This window comes from Solanum pennellii, chromosome 10, assembly GCF_001406875.1.
Source record: "Solanum pennellii chromosome 10, SPENNV200".
Classification (NCBI taxonomy): Eukaryota; Viridiplantae; Streptophyta; class Magnoliopsida; order Solanales; family Solanaceae; genus Solanum; species Solanum pennellii.
The window spans coordinates 1,722,084-1,743,333 of NC_028646.1; the positions used below are offsets into that span (position 1 = coordinate 1,722,084).

General features: G+C 35.3%; 4 protein-coding genes and 1 pseudogene across 5 annotated transcripts in view; 3 read left to right on the plus strand and 2 right to left on the minus strand.

Moving 5' to 3' along the window:
* Positions 1–383: 383 nt before the first annotated feature.
* LOC107002446 (uroporphyrinogen decarboxylase 1, chloroplastic) lies at positions 384–4,962 on the minus strand. Of its 2 annotated transcripts, none has more exons than XM_015200481.2 (6): positions 4,831–4,962; positions 4,399–4,559; positions 2,275–2,657; positions 1,867–2,151; positions 1,162–1,397; positions 384–831 (listed from the first exon to the last, which is right to left on the minus strand). In XM_015200481.2, the coding sequence occupies exons 1-6, from the start codon at positions 4,860–4,862 to the stop codon at positions 666–668; spliced, it is 1,263 nt and encodes a 420-aa protein (XP_015055967.1). In that variant the 5' UTR covers positions 4,863–4,962; the 3' UTR covers positions 384–665. The 2 variants fall into 2 exon arrangements, with proteins under 2 accessions (XP_015055967.1, XP_027768236.1); XM_027912435.1 differs by lacking the exon at positions 4,831–4,962 and adding an exon at positions 4,699–4,715 and having other exon boundaries at positions 4,399–4,561.
* A 1,528-nt stretch (positions 4,963–6,490) lies between these two features.
* LOC107032020 (peptide-N4-(N-acetyl-beta-glucosaminyl)asparagine amidase A-like) lies at positions 6,491–9,141 on the minus strand. The gene has a single exon (XM_015233574.2). It carries the CDS (start codon positions 9,112–9,114, stop codon positions 7,324–7,326), a length of 1,791 nt encoding a protein of 596 aa, XP_015089060.1. The 5' UTR covers positions 9,115–9,141; the 3' UTR covers positions 6,491–7,323.
* Positions 9,142–10,967: 1,826 nt separating this feature from the next.
* Positions 10,968–12,508, plus strand: LOC107032460. The gene is made up of 2 exons (XM_015234061.2): positions 10,968–11,964; positions 12,204–12,508. The coding sequence occupies exons 1-2, from the start codon at positions 11,185–11,187 to the stop codon at positions 12,234–12,236; spliced, it is 813 nt and encodes a 270-aa protein (XP_015089547.1). The 5' UTR covers positions 10,968–11,184; the 3' UTR covers positions 12,237–12,508.
* A 171-nt stretch (positions 12,509–12,679) lies between these two features.
* LOC114074434 lies at positions 12,680–13,925 on the plus strand (annotated as a pseudogene).
* A 7,022-nt stretch (positions 13,926–20,947) lies between these two features.
* Positions 20,948–21,250, plus strand: part of LOC107032071 — a 7,167-nt gene continuing 6,864 nt past the window's right edge. The window contains exon 1 of the mRNA XM_027912410.1: positions 20,948–21,228. Within this exon, the coding sequence (XP_027768211.1) occupies positions 21,145–21,228 (84 nt within the window). The 5' untranslated portion in view covers positions 20,948–21,144. The remainder of the gene's footprint in view (positions 21,229–21,250) is intronic.

A 21,250-nucleotide genomic window follows, 5' to 3' on the forward strand; every position in this document is an offset into this window, starting at 1 on the left:
TTATATTTGGTCTAACATATGCAAGGGATTTTGCTGAGTCATGTTTGCAATGGTGGATGTTGGAGTTTGAACCAGAATTTATTGGGTGGGGATGAGACTTTGGGGTATCATTTTTGTCTATAGAAAAAGATTAACATTGATGAGAGTGGGGTCAATTGAGGAGGCGGATTTATCATTGAAATTATGAATTCGATTAAATTTTTAATAATCTTGCGCAAAAATATATCCTAGACAATGAAAGAAGTTTATTGAGTATGTTTTAGGTGGTGTTGGGTCCCATTTCCTTATCCTAACAAAGAATCTAGAAAACAATTTGATAGAAAAACTGATAACGAGCCCAGCACACTGCACAAAGCATCCCGCGTTTACATAAGGTCCAGGAAAGAGTCAAAACCCTAAGAGGGTGTAATGCATGTAGTCGATTTGACACAAACAAAGTGATTGATTCTATAACTTGAATCCGTGACTTATATGTCACACAGAGACAACTTCCCTTCTGATAGAATAACTAATAATATAACAAATTTGCTCGATATTTCGGAAAAAAAAAGAAAAAAAAAAGATGCTAGTTTATTCACAAGCATTAGTCTCCTCAACCAACTCAAAGGACTTAAGGTGAAACCAAGCATCCTAGGCTTCCAGCCTGCATTACAAAATTGTTGTCTTCAAGCTACAACTTTATCTGCCTCAGATACATGATCCTCAACCTTGTCAAAATCGAAACTCTTAGCAACATCAAAGAAGTGAGCTACGGCTTCTTCAGGCGTACCCACGAGCACACCGTGGCCAAGATTGAGGATGTGACCACTAGTCCCTGCACTCTTGACAACCCTGTCAAAGAAAAATAGTCAGATCCTTTTCCCAGTACTAGAAGAGATGTCGAATGCCCCGTGGAGCCCTTTCAAACGAACTATCTAACACCAACCCCCTCCATCCATCTTTCGTATTTTTCATGGTTTCATCAGAAATCATTAAACACAGGCACTATCCGCGTTAAAGTGGTACATGAACAAGAAAACATCTTCCAACTACTACCTTATCATACCTATAATAAACTCAAATATATAAGTGGAGAAGGGTAGAGGAGCGAAGTCAGAGTATTTAAGTTTGTAATTTGTTAGCGATGATTATAGCTTAAGGTTCAGTTATGCAACAACAAACCTTTTAATTTCATCTGTCAATGCAGGAAGAGGACAAAACAAGGTAGCGGGATCCACATTCCCCTGTATACCAATATCTGTTCCTAGTCGCCGCCTTCCATCTGCCATATCAACTGTCCAGTCAAGTCCAATTACATCAACTCCAGTTGTTTTCATCCGTTCAAGAAGTCCACCATTTCCGTTAATGTAGAGCACAAGAGGTGTTTGTGGGCACTTCCTTTTAATTATACCAACTATCTGCATTCAAAAATCTGAGAGGTGTTCAAAAAGGAAATAGAATGAGAGAAAGTTTACATAATGATTAATAAAGAAATGACATTTCGACACAACCGGCTATTAAATCACCCAAAGAATCCTCCTCTAATCCAAACATCATTCATGATATGTAACACTTGTGACTGCAATGTATGAACCTTATTTCCATGCCTAATCCACTAACTACTATAAGGACTCATCAGTTATATATATATATTTATATATATATATGCATCAGATATTAGATGCAACGTTACTCTTCCTGCCTTGGAAGCATTATTAAACAACTAAGATTTTCTGGGATGCTTCAATGTTACCCAAATTAGAAATCCAGTAAACTTTCGCAATTGACCACCCCATCCAATCTTTGCCCCCATAAGAATGTGCTATTTGGGCACAAGGAATTGTTAGTTTCCCTGACTAACCAAAAAAAATGAATAATCTAGCCTACCTCATCAATATAAGGCTTTGACCAGCAGTCCCACATATGAGGTGGGAGTTGTCCACCCCATGAATCAAATATCTGGATGCAATGAGCTCCAGACTCCACTTGATACACAATATACTCAGCAATTGCTTTTGATAAATGAGATAACAAAGCTCTCAAAACATGAGGAGCAGTATGGCACATGTCCTTGATCTTCGTATATGTACGAGTTGTACCTCCTTCAACTATGTAGGTAGCAATTGTCCAAGGAGCGCCGACAAAACCCAAAATTGCAGCTTGTTCTCCAACCTGACATTTTGTGGGAGAGGAAAAATCCTTAGCTTTTATTACTTTGTCGCATTTAATTTTACATCAAGAGACATCATAATAAGAATCCTTTCAGCACAAATAGCATGGAATTAACAAAAATACCTCCTTCCTCAAAATACTAAGTGAGTCTCCCACAAATTGTAGTTTCTCCAAGTCAATGGAATGCAATGATTTCAATCCCTCTTCAGAACGAATGGGAGACTGAATGACTGGGCCTCTTACATCTTCAATGTCAAATTGGACACCAAATGCTGGTAGTGGGGTAAGTATGTCCGAAAAGATGATTACACCATCTGGATGAAAAGCTTCCCAGGGCTGCAAAGAAATTTCCACAATGAGATCAGTTGTCTCTGATCTCTCTCTGAAGGATGGATGTTTCTCCGCAAGCTTTCTGTAAACAGCCATATACCTTCCCGCTTGACGCATCATCCATGCAGGCGGGCGACTCACCCGTTCTCTTCTTGCAGCCTTCACCAAAAGTGGATCTGAAAAACATATATTTGGAAGCACAAAGTTGAGTTCCCCACAAAAGATCTGAAAGATGAACTGAAGTGACACAGAAAACCTGATAGCTTGGCCTAACCCTCAATCCCCCTCTCTGGCGCAAAGGGACAAAAGAGCTTATAGGCACGTAAACACCATACACTCTTACAACGAGAAAGCTTTAGCATTATTAGGGTATCTATAATGCAGTTTTAGGATCTGGCAAGACCAAGTAAACCAATAGCAACTAAGCAACATGGTTCCACTATGAACAGTTAACACTTCGAGTCGTGACTAGAGCACCTCTTTAAGTTTATCAGTTTATGGTAGTACTTGCCTATCATGGGAAACAGGGAGTGATTGAAATTCTGAAGACACATTCTTTAAGACTACAATGTAAACAAAATGAAATCTAATATCCAACCAGAGATACAATCATAAGCTACAATGCAGAGGGATAAAACAAATTATACCATTGCCTTCCTGAAGGATCTGGAAATATATTAACCATTCAATAAGAAGGTACTAATATGAAATAATCATTACACATGTCATAGATATAATTGTAAGGGTACTCTATTTTTTACACCAAGTTCTAAGAGTGATAAAAGTATCTGAGAAAATGTAATGTTACACATCAATGATAACAACAACATACCCAGTGTAATCCACAATTGGGGTCTGGGATGGTAAATCTTACACAATACAAGAAACAATATCCACACAAACCCCAGCAGTAAGAGCACAAAGAATCATAAGGCAAGAGATAAGTTGCATTCTGAATCCTCACCAAAAAAGTTGCAGCTTGCTCGTAACTACAATTTTAGGAAAACTGAACAAAGTGATCCATCTTCTAAGAATTTCTCTAGCTTCTCGCTTTTTCACTTCTCGCTTTTTCACAGACACCCCAATTAAGCATTATGATCCATCTTCATAGAACCATCCACCTAAGCTACTACAAATACTACTCTCTCTTCCCACCTGTAATTTCTATGCTAGTAATGTGTACTTGTGTAGCAATGGATGAGCTCATGGTTGAACTAATATAGTCAAGAATCGAGCTTGATCGAGGATGCTTGATTCTGCATAAAGCTAGCTCTTTCTTCCTTCCCATCATCAAATACGATACACAATTCCATCCTCCTCAAAAGCCCATTTGCTAAGGCGTAAGATCCTGATTTACTCGATAGAAAACCCAAACCATAGTTTACTGGGACTGAATATCTTATCAAAATCTACACCGAATGGTAAACAGATGTTACTCCCTCCATCTCATTTTACTCCTGAATTACTATAACATGTAAAGAATTTCCTTCAACTATAGTTCTTCAACATCGTTTAAATATTATTTTACTATACTACCTCAATTAGTTCCTAAATATTTAAACTTTATCCAAAAATTACGGAATCATACCTGAATGCACACAGAAAATAAGGTACTTCAACCCTCCTACACGACTCCGTCATTTACATCGAGACAGGGAGAGTACTCATTACTATAACAACAACAATTACTACTACAACACCTTAATCCCAAACTAGACAGAGACGGCTATATGAATCTTCACTTCTTCATTTAGCTCATTTCATATCATCATCATACAAAATAAACTAAAAGTGATAAACTCAAATTACTATAACCAACCAAAATATTTGAGCAAAGTGTAAAAATATGACCATATAAAAAGAAAACAAATACATAAAGAAAACAAAAAGTCAACTGCAGGGGCTATAGATTTATACCAGAGGAAGAAGAAGAAACACAAGCCCGAAAAACTTTACTAGCATTGAGCTTTGCGGGTTTAGCAGAAACCCCTTTTGACCCATTTGAAAGAAACCCTAATTCCACAAACAAGCTCGACGATTTCCAGCTTAATCCAAGATTGCAATAACTACTACACCCACTACACAAAAAAAAAAACCCAGAAAATACATTAATTCAAAAATTCTGCACAGAGAAAAGAATTCACTAAAAAAGAGTTAAAATACAGAAATGGGAAAGTGAAAAAGGGAAGAACTTTGTGTAGAATAAAGCTCAATTCTTGTTGTTAATGGAGAAAAACCCAGAAAAATCCATTAAATCAAAAAATTATGTAAATTAGCAAAAAAATTGAATTATAATAGAGAAGTGGAAATGTGAAAAAGGGGAAAATGGGTACTTTAAAAAGCTCAAACCTTGTTGTTAATGGAGAAAAAGCCATAGCCATTTGATTGAGGGAGAAAGTAGACTCCCTCTGCTCTCCTTATCTTTCTTGTTTTTCCCCTTAATGGATCACCCTTTATAAACTTAGCTAATTGCCAAAATAAAATAAAATGTCATAACATATATATATATATATATATATATATATATATATATAATAAATGATCATTTTCTATCGTTACATAATTTTTTTTAAATCTAAGATAATTTATAATCGTTATAACTTTTGTCATAGCCTTTATTCTTTGGAAAAGAATTTACACGTACACGATAAATCCTCACTATGTAATAGCCTACAAATTATACATGAGATGTAAACTGTATTAGATAAGTCATATATGACAATGGAAAGTCTCGAATCAAAAAATTATATAAATTTAAAAATAAAGGTACTGGAAAAAAAAATCTTCTATAAAATGATAGAATATAACGTAAAATAAAATTATTAAATGATAAATCAAGATAAAATAAAGGAAAAATAGAAAATTGTAACAACTTAAATGGTTGTTATAACATTTAAGAAATTGTTTAGATGGTTGTTATGTATTTTGATCATTACATAATATTATACCTTATAATTTAAAGATAAATATATATAATAATATAAGGTAAAGTGAAGTATCGAAAAGAACTATGATAAAATGGTAGAAGGTCAGTTAAAATAAGATTATTAGATAATAAGTCAAGATAAAATGAGAAAGAAAAAAGGAGGTATTATATGATCATATCATCGATTGTTACATAAAATGATACTACTTTTATCGTTAGGTAGCAATGAACTCAATAATATAATATTATATAATTTAAGTAAAAAACACAATAAATCAACTAATTGCAAAAAAAAAAGGAGAGAAAAAAGAATNTATATTTTAAGAATTATCGTGTAAAGAAATACCAATCACAAAAATTTATAAATATCTGAAAATAGCTTTTTTTGAAAATAAATAAATAAATTAAAGAAAGCAAAATTGGTAAAAGAATAAAATAAAAGAAATCCTCGTATTATTGGAAATTGAGCATTTTGTGTTCCGTTAAACTTTTGATCTAATATTAGTAAGGAAAAAGTATCATTTTGCCTTTGATTCCCAATAAATTTCAACTTGAGGGCAATTTTAAATTATGTTTGGTGATCGATTTGGAATGTGTTTTTCGAAAAATTTAGACATTTAAAGTTTATTTATTTCGATTTGAAGCTTTATTGATCAAAAGGGCAAAATATTACTAATAGCATGAATATATGAATGGATCAAAAGCATAAGACATGATACAAAAGAGCAATTTTGAATAGTACCAGGGCGAATTTGGACATTTAATTTTAGTGAAAAAATTTTTTAATTTCAAAAATAGAAATTATATCTTATAAACTAAGACAATAAGATATACATATTTTATCGATCAAGATGAAAATTGGTAAAAAGGATGGATATTTATTGTGTCACTACTATTTTGTATCTAATAGATAGTTACATCCCGAAAGAAAAGACGTGATGCAATAATCTGTTCTTAATCAAAAGTTTCGAATTTGTATTTTCAGTTTGACGTACAAGAGAAAAACAACAGATAGTAATATTGCAACAAAATAATATGATAGTTGAAGTACAAGAAACTACAAATGAAAGTAGACGAAAGTAATCAGAGTATCAAGTAATGATCTTTCCATTTGGAATATAGGATTACAAATCAAATAAGATCATACTTGCTCCCACTAGATCAAGATTTATCAAGTTCATACAACAATACCTCAAAAGACAGCTTCGAGCTAACAACAACAAGAAGACGGACATACCCAGTATAGTCCCACAAATGGGGTCTCGGGATGGTAGAGTATAAACAGACCTTATCCCTACCTTGGCAGGACTAAAGCTTTGAGCTAAGGAGAAGATAAAGTTTCAAAATATAACTTTTGTTGCTTCTTCAGCCAGAAACATTTCGCGTTGAGCCAATAGGAAGAGAAACCTGGTATACTTTTCACAAAATACCAAACTTCAAATGCAACTATGTTGGCTATGCCAAAGTCATTGAAAGCTGAACAATGTTCTTCTTATGAAGATATAGCGTTATGTAGAAAGAACGTCTATGAAGTTGCATTTTGAACAAATCTTCAACCTCCTCCCCCTCCCGAAACCAATAGAGTGGCAGTAGAGGGGTGAAACAGGAGCAAAAAGAAGCCACCAAGAAAGAATGGATCTAACAAATTTCTCAAGGATTGTAGGCCTGTAAACTTAGACAAAATACTAAATTTTCTCGTGTTTGAAGAAAGACGTAACAACAAAAGATAAATAGGCAAAGTCAAGTTTCAGAGACAATTCATTTAGCAAAACAGCATAGATTAGCAAAATTAACAAGTCCAAGAATACAAGAGACACTGCAGTGGTGCATTTGCATCATAATAATAAGTAGCTTTAGCAGCAAATGAGTGAAAGTGGAATTCGGAAGAGTCAAGATGAGATTGCAAAAAGGACTCTTCAACCAGGAAGAGACCGCCTTTTGTCAATCCTCAAAGGCCAATGAGACCAAGTACTATTGCTGCAGCTATTGCTTACCTTATCGTAAAGTATTGTGTAATTTGAGCTGCTTATGTTCCTGGAGTAGCAGCACGAATCATCGTTATGTTTATATACTTGTTGGGTACTTCCAAGTCCTTTGACTACTAAGTGGCCCTTTACAATCATATAGCCCTGCGCGTTTTGCAAATTATTCACAGAGCTGACTGAGGATCCATACTTGGAACCCTTTACCCTCTTGTCATCTAATCCCAACGTCAAGTTTGATATCGAGGTATAGCTTTGGTTTCCTTGATCTACATTGTCAGAATACATCTTCAACAGATACTTTTTGAAGGACTCAAGCGAGTGAACAGAAGAAGATGGCGTCGTGGCATAAACAGTATCATTGAATTCGATTATCTGATCCACTATTTGCAAGTTCCCTTCATTTCCCATTACCATATGGTTGCTATAACTTAAACTTTGAGACGACTTAGTAGTGATAGCTCCATAAGACGACTTCACCATTCCGGTCAATGTAATGGACCTACTAGCATTCGTAATAAAGGATCCATTAAAACCTGTAAAATTGGTCAGCACCGATAAAGAAAGGGGCAAGCAGCTGTATTTCAACAACTTCCCTTCCGTTTTCATTCTTTTCCCGTCCAACCAAAGATGCAAATTTGCATCAACATACCACACGTTCAGAGCATCCGTGACTCTAAATGAAATCTTATGACTATTTCCATCTAAAATCTTTCCTAACAACGGGGTAATTTCAATGTCATAAGAAGGAAGATCAAACGATCCAATTCCACTAATCGGTCTCCAAAAGAGGGGATTAACACCCCCAGTATAGATCACAGTAAAAGGCCAAACTACACCAACTACCATTTCATCCAAACTAACCACCACCTCCCTGAAAGCTCCATTCCCCGCGATACTAAGATTATTCGAACTTATATACTCATTAGGTGGATTCCCATACCAAAACTCATCATTCTCATGAAATGAAACATAAACTTCCAATACAGCCCTATACACATTTGGGGGAATCTTGAAATCCTTTGACTGTACATCTGTTGAATTTTCAATCTCAAACCACAACCCATCATTCAAATGCATATTTCTTGAAATGGGAACAATCAAATCAGCCCCAGAATCAAATCCACCCAATCTCACTTTAGCAGGATAAAAATGAACAAAAATTTCCACATGGTACACACCAGTGTATGTACTATCAACAATGTTTCCTAAATAAACAGCAAAGATTTGATTTTTCATAAGCAAAGAAGAATACCTAGTAATGTCCTTCTTGACAGTCCAAAAGATCCCATTTTTAGTTGGTTCAGCAGTGCAGCTTCTGAATATCTCAACCCCACTAACCCAAACACCAAAAATTCTATCAAATTGCCTACCTTTACAAGTTGCTCTCCATTCCAGCACAATTTTGGAAAATTTCTGAGATGGGCAATTAAAAGGGGGTGTGTAGTTAGCAAGAATTGGGGGTTTTCTGTAAGTGGAACCAAAATCATGTTCAAGAATTAGGTGTGAAAAAGGTTTGGTTTTGGGTAATTTTATAGGTTTTGTGACTTCAAAGAATGTTGTGGGGGTGGCATTTTTGGGTGAAGATTCTTGCTGAGTGATGAGTTGGGATCTATAAAGAGAAGAAGTACTGTGGAGGGTTGCTGTGGAAAATAAGGGTAGCAAGAAATAAACTAAGAAAATGGAAGAGGAGGCAGCCATTGATGATTGAGCTTTGAGTATCATCAGCTGACTAATATACTGTAGATTTTTGAGTAAAAGAAACAAATTCTTATTAAAATAGTCTCAATTATTTATTCAATCTTATCGAATAAATAAAAAATTATAAAATCGCATAATATATTATTACAAACCTATATGTTTCCACTTAAATAACCATTTTATCAAACAACTAGTCTTTAATATAATCCTCACACATAATAATAACAATTTCCTCACGTTGGATTTGTATTTCTCGATCATATGACCGAGAAGATGATCATATCTCTCAGCACATGATGAATTAGGTTGTCCATGACCAATCAAATTATCTATGAGTACTATTTCTAACGCCAACAAGCTTGTCTCATTTCGAGATTAGAGTAAAAAGTTTTGGTCATTTTACTAGAGAACAACGAAACCCTTCTACTTATCGTAGTACTGTCAAGTCATCTCAGAGAGTCAAATTTTGGGGTCCAATTCTTACGGACCCATCTACATGTCGTGAAACCTTGTACATGCCATGGTTTAGGCTTGTAGAATGAACTTTTAAGCCTTAAAGTACAATATATATTTTATGGATTGGATCTACCGTCCATTGATTTAAACTTCTATTGATTGTAGTTTGAACCCATTGGATAAAATTTAATATAAATTCCACTGACCGTAATCCTCATTCTTAGTTCCTGACCATAGGCCTTATATGTTTGTCTCGTGTTCAATATAGTAATCGAATTCTGAACAAGACCCACATGATCCTTACTCCAATCTTTTTTACCAACTCCACTACACACAAGAGAAATAAATTCGCCACCACTTCCATTGTTCTTCTCATAATAGTCTCACAATCCAACATCTCTCTCAAACAACTTCGTGAAGAAATGTTCTCCCCATTTTCCACTTCCATAACAATAACCATCCTCACACATATCATCATCATTATCAATTGAGTACTTCCAATACTCTGATACCATCTTCAATGCCCGTTGTTGAGTCCGGTCCCTATAATAGTAGCCAATTCTTCAACAATGGGCAAATAGGGTTGCGAATTAGGTCGCGTAGTGAAATTGAGCAGTCAGATTTTGTGATTGGAGCCGATTCAAGAGAAGTTGGACAAACCCATTCAACATCAAAATCTATTATAACTTTCCTCATCCTTTTCAATTTTTGCTTATTTCATTTCTTGAACTAAGTAAAATCGGAGGGTTATAGATTCACTAGGGTTTGGGATGGAGATTGACGTGAAAATGGAGTGGAGTTGGGGGGACCTTGATGCCATAAATAGTGGAGGTAGCAAACTTCTTGTATTAGTCTCTGCTCTTTATTGGAAAATGTGATATTTTTGAACTATTTGAGGAAAAGAATTTCGTTTGCTACGGTAAAAATGTCGTAAAATCATCGAAAATCGAAGGATTATGAGCAAACTCTCCGATTTCGATGAAGAAATGGGGTTTTAAAAGCATAAATTGAAAACTGAAAAGGAGAAGTTTTCGGTTGCCCAAAACAAAGAGCGTCAAGAAAAAAAGAAAATAAAATAATTTAGGTTCAAACTTGATTTGTTTTTTTGGGTTTTCTTTGAATAGCCTCGACTAAGTCTGAATCTGTTCAAATTTAATTGGTGCTCTAATACGGACCCCAGACAAATGAGTGAAAAGCAAAAAATTGTAAATAAAGTATATGTTACAAATATTTTATTTTCTTTTTTAAAAAAAGACAAAAAAATTTATTAGGTTCACTTTAAAATTTGACTTCAGGCTCCATATGTATGTATATATACTATTTCATTATTAATTATAGATGACTAATATATTAAACCAATAACCAATATTAAATAAAATTTAACTCAAATTTTGTTGAAAGTTGAAAATATAAATAAAAAAGATAACATTGAAATTGAATGAATATTCAATATTTTTGAAAAATCGAATCTGAAATACAGAGCATCCCGAAATCCCTTTCTCAGTTCCCGGTTTCTGCCGCCAAGAAACCATTTTTCTTCACCGGAATCGGAGATATCGCTCCGAGCGGTTCATTTTCCGGCGATTCCCCGGCATTTTAACAGTAGCAACCAAAGCCCTTCTGCTCAAATAGTCAAGAATGTCACGTTTTCCGGTGATTCCTTACGATGAGCAGAGATTAATAGAAGAGGTTCACTACCTCCATTCTTTATGGCATCAAGGTCCTCCCCAACCCAATCTCCATCCCCAAACCCCAGCGAGTCTACAACCCACTGGTTCTACTCAGTTCAAGAAACAAAAGAAGCAGAAATCGAAAAGGCTGAAGGAAGCTTTAACAGACTCTGGTGTTGGGTGGGTTTTTCCAACTCCTGCTGAATCGTCTCCGGTCACTGAATCCGGCTGGCCAAGTTTCACTGCACAACAGAATTCACAACCCCATTTGCCCACTGCTGAAGAATTGGCTAGTGTTGCTGGGAACCGGGCTCAGCAACAGGGGTTGAAGGCGGTATCAGAGTATTTGAAGTACTCAATTGATGATGATGAGGAGGATATGTATGAGGATGAAGATGAGAATGATATGGAAGTGGAAAAGGGGGATAAAAATTTGAACTTTTTCACAAAGTTGTTTGAGGAGGATGGTAAATTGAGAGAGTATTATGAGAAGAACAGTGAGAGTGGTGGGGGATTTAGTTGTCTTGTGTGTAGTGCGGTTGGTAAGAAAGGGTGGAGTAAGAAGTTTAAGGATTGTGTGGGTCTTGTTCAGCATTCGATTACTATATCGAACACGAGGCTGGCACATAGGGCTTATGGTCAGGTCATTTGTCGAATTCTTGGATGGGATATGAATAGGCTTCCATCCATTGTTCTGTCTGCAGGTGGTAAGCCTAGTGAATCTTCTGATAAACCGGTGGAGGCTCAGGTAATTTACTGTTATTTCATTCGATCAATCAAGGCATTGTTGTTATTGTTAAGTTTGTGTTATGTATTATAGAGATTAGTGTGAAATGTGCCCCGAAAGAGTGGAACAGATGGAGAATTCTTATGGTCGACCTAGTTAGTATGGGTCGACTGATCCTTACTTTCTTTTGACTTGTAACAAATTCATGTGTTCGATTTTATTGCTTTTGATCTGAAATATGGTTACAATCTGTCGTCCAGGAACCATTGCCAGATGTGATAAGAAAACAATGATCTTTCAATAGAGACAACAATCGTCAGCGAGGAGAGTTGAATGTTGATGGACTTATTATTCAAGAAGTTTGAGAATGCACCGTCAAACAGCTCATGCTTTCGAGATCTCCCGTTCTAGGAGATCATCTCCATCATGATAATGATCAGTATATGATTGAGGGAATAACTGTAAGTTAGTGAATAGTGATATTAGGCTTGTTTGTAATCTCATGCTCTCTCTTGGTAACTCGAACAAGTTTAACCTTCAAATTACAACTGTCAGATTACAAAAATTTAGTGATTGATTCGTTTATGCTTAGCTCTTCCAGATTAAGCCTTACTTTATTCTCCTAACTCGCAAACAACCTCGTTTAATTTCTTCTAAAGATCTGGTGCCCATTGCAAGTGTCGTCGTTTCTTTTTGTAGTTATTTTCGAAAGCAAAGAATGATCCTCCTCTTTTTCTAATGTACCGCTACTTTTAACTTGTCACTCCTCATGAGTACTTCTTTTTCTCTTAGACCCTTTTGCCTCATCTTTTCAATTAAAGAACCTATTGCTTGATCTTGATGAGTCTTAGAGTAATTCACTATGCTTTTTCCCTTTTTGTCTTGAACTTCCGTAGGACGAGATGTGTTGTCCATTACATAAACTTGATTAGCCTTCTAGTGTTGTGATTATTCATTTACCTTGTTATTGTAGTTCTTGACGTGCTTCCATACATCCTTGAGTTTCATTGATGAAATGGACGACTTCTGAAAAATTAAGCATGTCCCTTGTGTTACTGCTTCTTTTACTATATCTATCGTCCTAATTTTCAAAAATTTGTTCCTCGTACTAATAATTGCAATCACGTGAAATGGTAAAAGAAGCAATAACACTAGGGGCATGCTTATTTTTCAAAAGTCGTCCATTTCATCATTGAAACTGAAGGATGTATGAAAGCACGTGAAGAAATACAATGACAAGGCAAATGAAAAATCACAACACTATAAGACTAATCAAGTTTATGTAATGGACAACACATCTTTTCCTTAGAAAGTTCAAGACAGAAAGGGAAAAAGCATAGTGAATTGCTCTGAGACTTATCAAGAACAAGCAGTAGGTTCTTTAATAGAAAAGATGAGGCAAAAAGGTCTAAGAGAATGAGAAGTACTAATGAGGAGGGACAAGTTAAAAGTAGCGGTACTTTAGAAAAAGAGGAGGATCATTCTTTGCTTTCGAAAATAACTACAGAAAGACTAGAAAAGAAAGACGACACTTGCAATGGACACTAGATCTTGATAAGAAATTAGACGAGGTTGTTCGTGAGTTAGGAGAAAAGGGTAAGTATATTAAATTCATCCAATGAAAAGTACCTACACTAAATAGACTTGTTATTTCTAATGCATTAAATCAAACATCAAATAAGAAATACTGACAATATAACTAATGTAAGCATTACTAATACTCCATATTCAACATTATTTTTATACATTTTATCAACAACTCATAAATGGATCTTGAATATAAAAATGAAGAAAACTATAAAAAGGTGTATATAACAACAAAAAAAAAATCTAAATACAATTTTACAAGTGATATTTGAAGAGAGACATGCATTCTTTCAATGAAGATATAGGTGAAATTTGTCTTTATTGTATGAATGTAATTGAGAAAGTTTTTATTCTTGGGAGGCCTATGCTTTAGTTATTATCTCTGTACCCCATGTTTTTTTTGACAGCTATGATGGGTTTTTCCAACACCTGCTGAGTCGTCTCCGGTCATTGAATCCGGCTGGCCCAGTTTCACTGCACAACTAAGTTTGCAACCCCATTTGGTCACTGCGGAAGAATTGGCTAGTGTTGCTAGGAACCGGTCTCAGCAACAGGGGTTGAAGGCGGTATTGGAGTACTCATTTGATAATGATAATGAGGAGATGCATGAGGATGATGCTAATATGAAAGTGGAAAAGAGGGAGAAAAATTTGAACTTTTTCACCAAGTTGTTTGAGGAGAATAATGAATTGAGAGAGTATTATGAGAAGAACAATGAGAGTGGTGGGGAATGTAGTTGTCTTGTGTGTAGTGGGGTTGGTAAGAAAGGGTGGAGTAAGAGGTTTATGGATTCTGTGGGTCTTGTTCAGCATTCAATTACTATATCGAACACGAGTCACACACATAGGGCTTATGATCAGGTCATTTGTCGAATTCTTGGATTAGATATGAATAGGCTTCCATCAATTGTTTTGTCCGCAGGTGGTAAGCCTAGTGAATCTTCTGATAAACTGGTGGAGGCTTAGGTTTATCAAGGCATTGTCGTTATTGTTAAGTTTGTGTTATGTAATATAGAGATTGGTGTGAAATGTGCCCCGAAAGAGTAGAACAGATAGAGAATTCATATTGTCGACCTGGTTAGTTTGGGCAACTGATTGATTGCTTATTTTGTCGGTCGAGAATATTGGAAATTTTATGAAAAATACTTCATCATGAACATATATAGGGAATTCTCATAGCTTGAAGCGTGTCAAAAGACTGTCCTTAGGTGTATCATAGAGTTCAGCAAGCCCTACTAGCATAAAATTAGGAGCAAAAAATTGACAGACTAAATTTGTGATAAACCCAACACAATCTACTAAAAGAAATAATTTATCTGTTAATATATTACCAATAAGGTTTACCTCTCATGTGTGGTTTGCGAGCTATTGCATAGGAAAAGAGTTTCTACTCAATGGGCACGCATAGGGTAGCACTTGTGGTTTGGTTTCCTATGTCATAAAAAAAATTACCAACAAGAAAATAATTAGGGTAAGTGGTAATCATGATTCACCGGTGCTTAGTGAAGAAGCTTTTAAGGATATTAGGGTTTTATGGAAGGATTCTTTGAATGTTAGTGGAAACGAATACGAGTCTGAGGTTATGGAGGATGAGTCAGGAGCTGAGAATGAGGATGAATTTTATGTTCTCCGGTTGTCACTCGTCAATTGAAGTAAAAACCCTAGCATTCCAATACATTTTCTCACCATTTTTACTTTCCTTTGGAAAATCAGATTTCACCACAAAAACGATTTGAGTTCAGGTGGAAAAGAACCAGATCTATAAGAAGACCAAGTTCTGGAACTAAATGACAAAAGAGGTACAAATGACAAGGCGGCTAACTAGGGATTCATAATTAAGAAAGGGAATTTAATGGAAACAAAAAGAGATATAATGCTTAAAAATTATGAAGAGCGTGTAATAAATACAGAAAAAAGTGAAGCGCGCATAATATACACAGAGGATACTCATTTGGTTATTATCATAGCGTGAGGCGTGTTCACCCGATATAGGTGTATCCAAGGACTCAACAAGCTCTATTTGTATATAACAAGGAGCACAAGTACTGACAAAGATTCAATTTGGGAAAACCCCAACACACTATAAGAAGAAGAATTTACCTTTTAATATATTTCCTATAAGGGTTACCTCTCATGTGTGGTTTGCGAGCTATTGCATAAGAGAAGAGTTTTTACTCAATTGAGACACAAAGTATAGCGGTTGTGGTTTCCCCTGTCATAAAAATAAAATAAAAAATATTACCAATAAGAAAAAGACTCCAATGGTCACGAAATTACTCATAATCAATCCATAGCCAGAAAGTCTTGTCTATTAGACTTGATGCCAATAAATTGGCTTCAATGGTAATATCATACTAATGACATTAATCATAGAGGAAAACCATGAAGGCATAAGCTCAACCATTCTAGTTTGCATTGGTTTAGCCTAGCAAAGCAAAATACTGTTTGTCTAAGTATTGTTGTCCCATAAATTGTATGTGTTGATTTTTAAAAAATTATGCAAATACCAGGAATCAAACAGAAGTTGAAAGAGAGCATAGGAAAGCCTTAGGAAGTACGTGAGATAGAACCAGAATATATTTCATTAAATGAAGAGACAAAGAATTTTCTGTTTATTTCTAGAAAAGACAGTTGTTTATATTCACACCAAGTAATCATAAACAGAATTAGTATTCTGTTTGACTAGGATCTAATATCAGGTTTAGGCTCCAAACTTTAGACGTCAAGTTTGGCCAATTTGAATGACGGATCGATAAAACATGATAGGGGAATGAGGATGTTGGTGGTAAAGATTGTTTGAGTGGTCTAATCAATACAACAGATGTTGTAAATATTGGGACGGGTGAATTATCTCAACAGATACAATCTTTGAGTAATGAAGGAAATGGTGGTGGCTCCACAACATTAAAGGTTAATTTTATGCAATTTCTACATGCTTTGTATTATAAATATTTGATAAGATTATGTTAGTGGTAGATGACATGTATTCTTTATTTTTTAGCACAACTTCCTTATTGAAGCTAATGTTAGCAATGAGATTCCTGAAACAATAAAAGAGAACACAAAGGGTGCATCCAATTGTCTGGTAAGACCTTTGGTCATTGAAAACCTACTTCTGGGTTACTTACCTTGTTTAGTTTGTGTTTCTATGATAAAGATTTCTCGAAGATCAACTCTATCCTCCTTTATCTCTTCCTTTCTCCAACGAAAAATTCCATTTTCATGTTTGTCTAAGACATGAAGTGTCTTCTTTCAGTCATTTTCTGGCTTTTGTTGTGGTAAGTGGTAACTCATAATTTTCCGGTGCTTAGTGAAGAAGCATTTTAAGGAAATTGGGGTTTTTGGGAAGGATTCTTTGAATGTTAGCCGAAAAAAATACGAGTCTGAGGTTTTGGATTATGAGTCAAGAGCTGAGAATGACAATGAACTTTTTGTTTCTCCGGCGCCTCTCCGATTGTCACTCGTCAATCGATGTAAAAACCCTAGCGTTCCAGCACATACTCTAACCGTTTTTACTTTCCTTTAGAAACCAGATCTCTCCACAAAAAACGACTCGAGTTGAGGTGGAAAAGAACCAGATTTGTAAGAAAACCTAGTTTTGGAACTAATGACAAAAGAGGTACGAATGACAAGGCGGCTAACTATGGATTTAGAATTAAGAAAAATAAAGGGATTTTAATGGGGAAAAAAGAGATTTAATGCTTAAAAAATTGTGAAGCGCGTGTAATAAACAGAGAAAAAAAGTGAAGGCGATACACACAGAGGATACTCATTTGGTTATTACGCGCGCTTCACTTTTTTCTGTGTTTATTACACGTGCTTCACAATATTTTAAGCATTAAATCTCTTTTAGTTTCCATTAAAATCCCTTTATTTTCCTTAATTCTGATTCCATAGTTAGGCCTTGTCATTTGTACCTCTTTTGTCATTAGTTCCAGAACTAGGTCTTCTTACACGTCTAGTTCTTTTACACCTCAACTCGAATAGTTTCTGTGGAGAGATCTGTTTTTTCAAAGGAAAGTAAAAATGGTGAGAGTATGTGTTGGAATGCTAGGGTTTTTACTTAGATTGACGAGTGACAACCGGAGAGACGCTGGAGAAACAAAAAGTTCATCCTCATTCTTAGCTCTTGACTCATCATCCACAATCTTAGACTCGTATTCATTTCCGCTAACATTCAAAGAATATTTCCCGAAAATTCCAAATTCCCTTAAACGCTTCTTCACTAAGTATAGAAGAATTATGAGTACAGAAGCTAGAAGCTACAATTGGACTGAAAGAAGAAACTCCATTTCTTAGACAAACATGGAAATGGAAATTTTTATTGGAGAAAGGAAGAAATAAATGAGGGGTAGCAATGGATCCTTGAGAAAGCTTTATCACAGAAACACAAACTAAACAAGGTAAGTAACCTAGAAATAGGTTTTCATGGAACCACTTTTAGAAGACCAAAGGTCTTACCAGACAATTGGATGCACCCTTTGTGTTCTCTTCTGATGTTTCAGGTATCTCATTGAGTCAACAAGGAAGTTGTCCTAAACAAAGAATACAAGTCAGCTAGCACTGACATAATCTTATCAAATACTTTATAAAACCAAGCATATAGAACTGCATTGAACTAACCTCTAAGGTTGTGGAGCCACCACCATTTTCTTCATTACTTAAAGATTGTTTTTGCTGAGATAATTCATCAATGCCAATAGTTAGAGCATCTGTTGTATTGCATAGACCATTCAAACAATCTTTACCACCAACATCCTCATTCCCCTGCAATGTTTTAATGGATCTGCCATTCGAATATGCCAAACTTGAAGCCTAATACCTGATGATAGCCCCTAGTCAAACAGAACACTATTTTTGTTTAAGAATACGTGATGTGAACAAAACAACTGACTCTTCTAGAAATATACAGACAATTATTTTTGTCTCTTCATTTCATGAAATATATTTTGGTTCTATCTCATGTACTTCCTAGGACTTTCCCTTGTTCTCACTCAACTTATGTTTGATTCTCGAATTTGCATATTTTCAAAAAAATCAATACATACAATTTATGGGATAACAATACTTGAACAAACAGTATTTTGTTTTGCTAGGCTAAACCAATGCAAACTAGAATGGTTGAGCTTATGCCTTTATGGTTTTCCTTTATGATTAATGTCATTAATATGATATTACATTGAAGCCAATTTATTGGCATTAAGTCTAATAGACAAGGCTTTCTGGCTAATGGATTTCTAATTATGAGTAACTTTGTGACCATTAAAGTCTTTTTCTTATTCGTAATATTTTGTATTTTATTTTTATGACAGGGGAAACCACAACCGCTACTATTTGTGTGTCAATTGAGTAAAAACTCTGCTCCTTTGCAATAGCTCACAAACCACACATGAAAGGTAATCTTTATCGGAAATATATTAAAAGATAAATTCTTTTTCTTATAGTACATTGTGTTGGGTTTTCACAAATTGAGTCTTTGTCGGTATATGAGCTCCTTATTTTATATTAAAGAATCTTGTTGAATCCTAGAATACACCAATATCAGGTGAACACGCCTCAGGCTATGGTAATAACCAAATGAGTATCCTCTGTGTATTACACGCGCTTCACTTTTTTCTGTGTTTATTACACGTGCTTCACAAGTTTTAAATCATTAAATCTCTTTTTGTTTCCATTAAAATCCCTCTCTTAATTATGAATCCCTAGTTAGTCATCTTGTCATTTGTACCTCCTTTGTTATTAGTTCCAGAACTTGGTCTTCTTACAGATCTGATTCTTTTCCACCTGAACTCAAATCGTTTTTGTGGTGAGATCTGGTTTTTCCATAGGAAAGTAAAAATGGTGAGGGTATGTGCTGGAATGCTAGGGTTTTTACTTCGATTGACGGTTACAACCGGAGAGACGCCGGATAAACATAAAATTCATCCTCATTCAAAGCTCGTGACTCATCATCCACCGTACTCATATTCATTTCCGCTAACATTCAAAGAATCCTTCCCAAAAACCCCAATTCCCTGAAAAAGCTTCTTCACTAAGCACCGAGGAATTATGAGTTACCACTCACCATAGCAGAAGCCAGAAAGAAGACACACAATGTCGAAAATGAACATGAAAATGGATTTTTTCATTGGAGAAAGGAAGAGATAAAGGAGGGGTAGCATTGGATCTTTGAGAAATTTTAATCTCAGAAACACAAACTAAATAAGGTAAGTAATCCAAAGAAGGTTTTCATCCAACCACTTTTCAATGACCAACAGTGTTACCGCACAATTGGATGAACCCTCTGTGTTCTCTTTTGCTGTTTCAGGAATCTCATTGCTGACATTGGCTTCAATTAGGGAGTTGTGCTAAAGAAAGAATACGAGTTCGGAGCCTAATACCTAAAGAAAGACCCTAGTCAAATAGAATACCATTTCTGTTTATGATTACTTAATGTGAATACAAACAATTGAGTTTTCTAGAATAGTCAGAATTCTTTTTGTTTCTTCATTTCATGAAATATATTCTGGTTCTGATCTCATGTACTTCCTAGGGCTTTCCCATGCTCTTTCTCAACTTCCTGTTTGATTCTTGGTATTTGCATATTTTCAAAAAATCAACACATACAATTTATGGGACAACAATACTTGTGCCTTCTTGGTTTTCCATTATGATTATTGTCATTAATTTGATATTTCCTTTGAAGCCAATTTATTGGCATTAAGTCTAATAGACAAGGCTTTCTGGCTACTGGTTTCTGATTATGAGTAATTTTGCGATCATTGGAGTTCTTTTCTTATTGGTAATATTTTTTATTTTATTTTTATGACCGTCCTTTGCGTGTCCATTGAGTAAAAACTTTGCTCTTATGCAAACTATGTTCCTAATTTTATACTAGAAAATCTTGTTGAATCCTAGGATATACTTAAGGCCAGTCTTGTGACACGCCTCAAACTATGAGAAGTCACTATATAAGTGTTCATGATGCAGTATTTTTCATAGAATTTCCGACATTCTCGATCGACAATCAGTTGCCCAAACTAAACTTTTAGAGTTTTCTACGATTCTCCGATATTTTTTAGAGTGACGATACTCTTTTGCTCAAACAGTTCAAGAATGTCACGTTTTCCAATCGATGATCAGAGACTAATACAACAAATTCGCTACCCATTCTTTATGGCAACAAGGTCCCCAACTCCACTTTATGTCCAAATTCATATGATATTGTAAAAATGTTGGAGAGTTATCGAAAACTGAAGGATTTGAAGTAAAATCTTCGATTCAATTAAAAAATGGATTTTTTAAAAGTAGAAATCGGTAATTGAAAAGGAGGATTTCACGTTGTTGGGAATTAATATGTTGGAAGTGCCACCTCCGAATAGGCGTATAGTGGGCTGATCCAAATCTAATCTTGAAAAAAAAAAAGGGAGTTTGGACCTAAATTCTTTTCCTTAACCACTCTTTGTGTAGTTGATTAACAGCAGCCCAAAATCCCTTTCTCAGTTACCAATTTCTGCCTTCAAGAACACATTTTTCTTCACCGGAGCCGAGATTTTGCCCTCAACCCTTCGGTCTCCGGCGTTTCTCCGACGTTTCTACAGTATTAGCTAAAAAAATTTGCTCAAATACTACAAGAATGTCAAGTTTTCCAATTAATCGATACGATGAGCAGAGATTGATACAAGAAGTTCACTACCTCCATTCTTTATGGCATCAAGGTCCCCCCCAGCCCCACCCCCATC

Excerpts from the sequence above, each read along its gene's own strand:
- LOC107032020 (XM_015233574.2), bottom strand. The coding sequence starts at position 9,114 with ATGATACTCAAAGCTCAATCATCAATGGCTGCCTCCTCTTCCATTTTC.
- LOC107002446 (XM_015200481.2), bottom strand. The coding sequence starts at position 4,862 with ATGGCTATGGCTTTTTCTCCATTAACAACAAG. Across the intron at positions 4,560-4,830 it reads TTTTCTCCATTAACAACAAG|TGGGTGTAGTAGTTATTGCA; the intron begins GTTTGAGCTTTT and ends TTTTTTGTGTAG. Across the intron at positions 1,398-1,866 it reads CAAAGCCTTATATTGATGAG|ATAGTTGGTATAATTAAAAG; the intron begins GTAGGCTAGATT and ends TTTTGAATGCAG.
- LOC107032460 (XM_015234061.2), top strand. The coding sequence starts at position 11,185 with ATGTCACGTTTTCCGGTGATTCCTTACGATGAGCAGAGATTAATAGAA. Across the intron at positions 11,965-12,203 it reads ATAAACCGGTGGAGGCTCAG|GAACCATTGCCAGATGTGAT; the intron begins GTAATTTACTGT and ends TCTGTCGTCCAG.